Source organism: Nematolebias whitei, chromosome 12 (assembly GCF_014905685.2).
Source record: "Nematolebias whitei isolate Nwh7 chromosome 12, NemWhi1, whole genome shotgun sequence".
Classification (NCBI taxonomy): Eukaryota; Metazoa; Chordata; class Actinopteri; order Cyprinodontiformes; family Rivulidae; genus Nematolebias; species Nematolebias whitei.
Genome location: NC_056509.1, coordinates 4,761,544 through 4,764,973, shown reverse-complemented (window position 1 = coordinate 4,764,973; position 3,430 = coordinate 4,761,544). Strand labels below are relative to the sequence as shown.

Below are 3,430 nucleotides of genomic sequence, written 5' to 3'. Positions count from 1 at the left end.
CAGGGAACGTGGTGGGACATACAGTTGTAGCAGATCAGAGAGATGGGACTGTTCAGTGATGTGTAGACATACATGAGTATTTTGAACTGGATTCGAAGGTGAACTGGTGCAGTGAGGCCAAAACTGGTGTAATGTGCTCTCTTTTGCCTGTACTGGTTAAAAATCGGGCTGCTGCATTCTGGACCAGTTGTAGTCGTGCAATGGAGGTCTGACTGATACCAAACAGGAGCGAATTGCAGTAATCAAGCCTAGATGTAATGAATGCATGTATTACTGTCTCCAGGTTATTTTTGGACAATATGGGCTTCAGCTTAGACAGCCGCCTCAGTTGAAGAACCATGATTTAACAATCATGTTTATGGATCATCAATTGTAGGTCTTAGGACACACTTCAGTTCAATATACTTTTGATCCCCGAGGGGAAATTTCATTTCAGTACATCCTGCCAAGACAACATACATGGGGGGGACAAGATTTGTAGGACTGCAGCTGCAGGGAACAGCGTGACCTTTCATTCAGGGATAAAAGAAAAACATGAAAGAAAGGTATAAAAAATCTCTCTCACACCGTGTCCTTGGACACAGGGCATTGTGTGAAGAAGCGAAAAAAATTACCTCGGCACAGAAAGAAGCAACATGGATAGACGTAATACAAAAGCATTTGGAGTGGGCAGGGGTGGGTGTCCCAGCACAGCCACCAGGTGAGTGGCGCAACCCTTTGGTGCCTTTGCATCTCCTAGGAGGCTGCACCAGGAAGGCAACAAGGGGAGTGAAAGCATGAGTGTTGTCCATGGACTCTCCAGGAAATTGGTACAGTGTGTATCAGAGGCACCCTTCTACAGATGTGCTTGGGGAGGGGGGTGGATCAGAGTGTCTTGTTTTCATAACATCCAGGAGAAATTGGGACAAGGCCAGAAGCCAGATTAAGATTCCAACAATGGTTTGAGTCAGGCTGAGCTCTTAATTTCCACGTCGGCTTTTAAATTCTCACTAGCACGTCATGGCAGTTCCAAACAGCCGAATAGTGATGTCTTGCACCAAGTCAAGCTTACAACTTCTCCAAGATCAATTTCTTCCCACCATTCGTGAACACTGACAAAGTAGCAAGATAGTTGCACAGATAGTTCGTACACAGTCTGAGTGTTGACAAGCACGACCCACACATTCCAGGCAGCTTAAACAGCTGCTGACATTTTAGAATTTGTCAATAATCCAGTTTCCTACCAGCTTCAAACAGCAGAATCCAGTTATAAATACACATATGTTTCAGTTGAGGTAAGAGGGCTCCCCTTCACCCTGTTTCTTGAGAAAATTTTGACCATTCACGTTGAGAGAGCAGCTGAAATCCAAATCCATCGTTTACAATTCAGAAGGTACAAAAAGGGGCTCTGAAAAACATTCACAAAACAAAGAGCAAGCAGGGAAAGGAGCAGAGGAGGAAGTGTCTGCTTAAATTTTTTCTTTATTTAATGGAATAATATTGTTCTCAGACCTTTGAATGCAGTTTACTGAAAATCACCCAACTTCACCAAATTGACTTTCCAAAATTTGATCTCACCATCCAGCATTTCTTAACAATAATGTGTTAAATAGCTCTGTCGTATCAAACCATTTGAATCTGTAAACTGTGATTGTCTCACAACACACTGAAGCTTTCTGAGCCATTGAAGAGTGAAATGAAGCCGTGATGATGTCCGAAGCGTCGAGCATCATTTGTCACATGACGGTGGTGTTTTGATACCAGCTCCGACACGTGTTGTGACTCTCTGCTTCAAGAAGATGGACATGAGCTGCGCAGCCTCCGTATCATTTGCCCATCACTTCTCTCAGCTTCCACCACGTCAAGCCTCAGATCTGTATCTGTAAAACTGGTGTAGCCATCTTTTGGATGTAGATGATTGCATTTTGTTTATTAAATCTGTCCACTGAGTCGAGATATTTTGCTAACAGGTTAACAACGTTGACTCCCAAGGAGTCTTGCACAAAGAGCAGCACTTAGAGTAAAAATTGTAAATGACTTTAGCTACAATCACACCAAATTATAGTCCAATAATTATAAAATCTACTGAATTGTTTTGTTTGTGAGATGTTCTGCTACTGTGTCTTACAGGAAGAGTCAACATTGTGGACCTGCAGCAGGTTGGTTCTGACACTTTGAATAATGTGGCTCAGTACCTGTCGGGTCTGTTCCACATTCGTTTACAGCTGAGACAGTAAGTTTATTATGGAAATGAAGCCTTTCATTCAGTTCTTTGTCCTCCTTTCAGATCATCAATGTGGATTGGGTCCACGTTGAAAACAGAGCAAATGACATTGCTAGGTCCGATAAAGGGATTCAGCTGGTTCTGGGGCAGCTGATTGATGTGTGAGTAGAAGTTTTTATTTTATTTTTATCTGTAGTTCTGAAGCTCACAGCAAACTCATCAGCTGTTGGTTTTTATTACATAATTTTATTTTTATTTATCTTGTTTTGATGCTACGGGGGAGCAACATGCCTTCAGCAGTTTCCCTAAAAACATTTATCTGTCCAGTCACTGATGAATGTACAATTTTCAATGCCAACTTTTCTTTTTTTCATCTTTGTGAATGACATTGTGTTGCCACGTTTTCTAGCTACCTGTACACTTGTTCGCAGTGACGGCTGGTATCAGTGGGCTAGGAGGGCTGAGCCCTCCCTCCTGGCATTTACAATAAAGATGTTAAAATAAACAACTTAGAAATAACAACTTAAAAATAAATACATTTTAGAAATAATGTCACATTTTGTTAAATTTACAACAAAACTGGTTTCAAACAGCCTGGTGAAAATCCTGGGGTCGTTCCAAAGAGCTAAATTCTGACAGCCCCATTCTGTTACTGTTCCTTCATGGTTCAGAATGATTGACAGATGTCTGGCCACGCCCCCTCTGTTTGCAGCTCATTGAGGTTAATTTTGTTCAGCCCAGGGTCCGCCCACAGCCACAGGATTCATCCAATGAGGATGGACGTACAAGAACGTGCCTCTGCTCGAGTGTGTGTGTGTGTGTGTGTATATATATATGTGTGTGTGTATATATGTATAAATATATGTGTGTATATATATATATATACAGGTCCTTCTCAAAAGATTAGCATATTGTGATAAAGGTCATTATTTTCCATAATGTAATGATAAAAATGAAACTTTCATATATTTCAGATTCATTGCACACCAACTGAAATATTTCAGGTCTTTAATTGTTTTAATACTGATGATTATGGCATACAGCTCATGAAAACCCAAAATGCCTGTCCCAAAAAATTAGCATATTTCATCCCACCAATGAAAGACAAGTGTTTTTAATACAAAAAACGCCAACCTTCAAATAATCATGTTCAGTTATGCACTCAATACTTGGTCGGGAATCCTTTTGCATGAATGACTGCTTCAATGCGGCGTGGCATGGAGGCAA

General features: G+C 41.1%; 1 protein-coding gene across 1 annotated transcript in view; it reads left to right on the top strand.

The window, feature by feature from the left end:
- The window catches only part of ufl1 (UFM1-specific ligase 1), a gene marked incomplete at its 3' end in the record, with an annotated part of 72,289 nt that overhangs the window by 2,721 nt on the left and 66,138 nt on the right, over positions 1 to 3,430 (top strand). Inside the window, 2 exon segments of the mRNA XM_037685249.1 lie at positions 2,110 to 2,138; positions 2,267 to 2,364. Coding sequence (XP_037541177.1) covers positions 2,110 to 2,138; positions 2,267 to 2,364 — 127 coding nt within the window.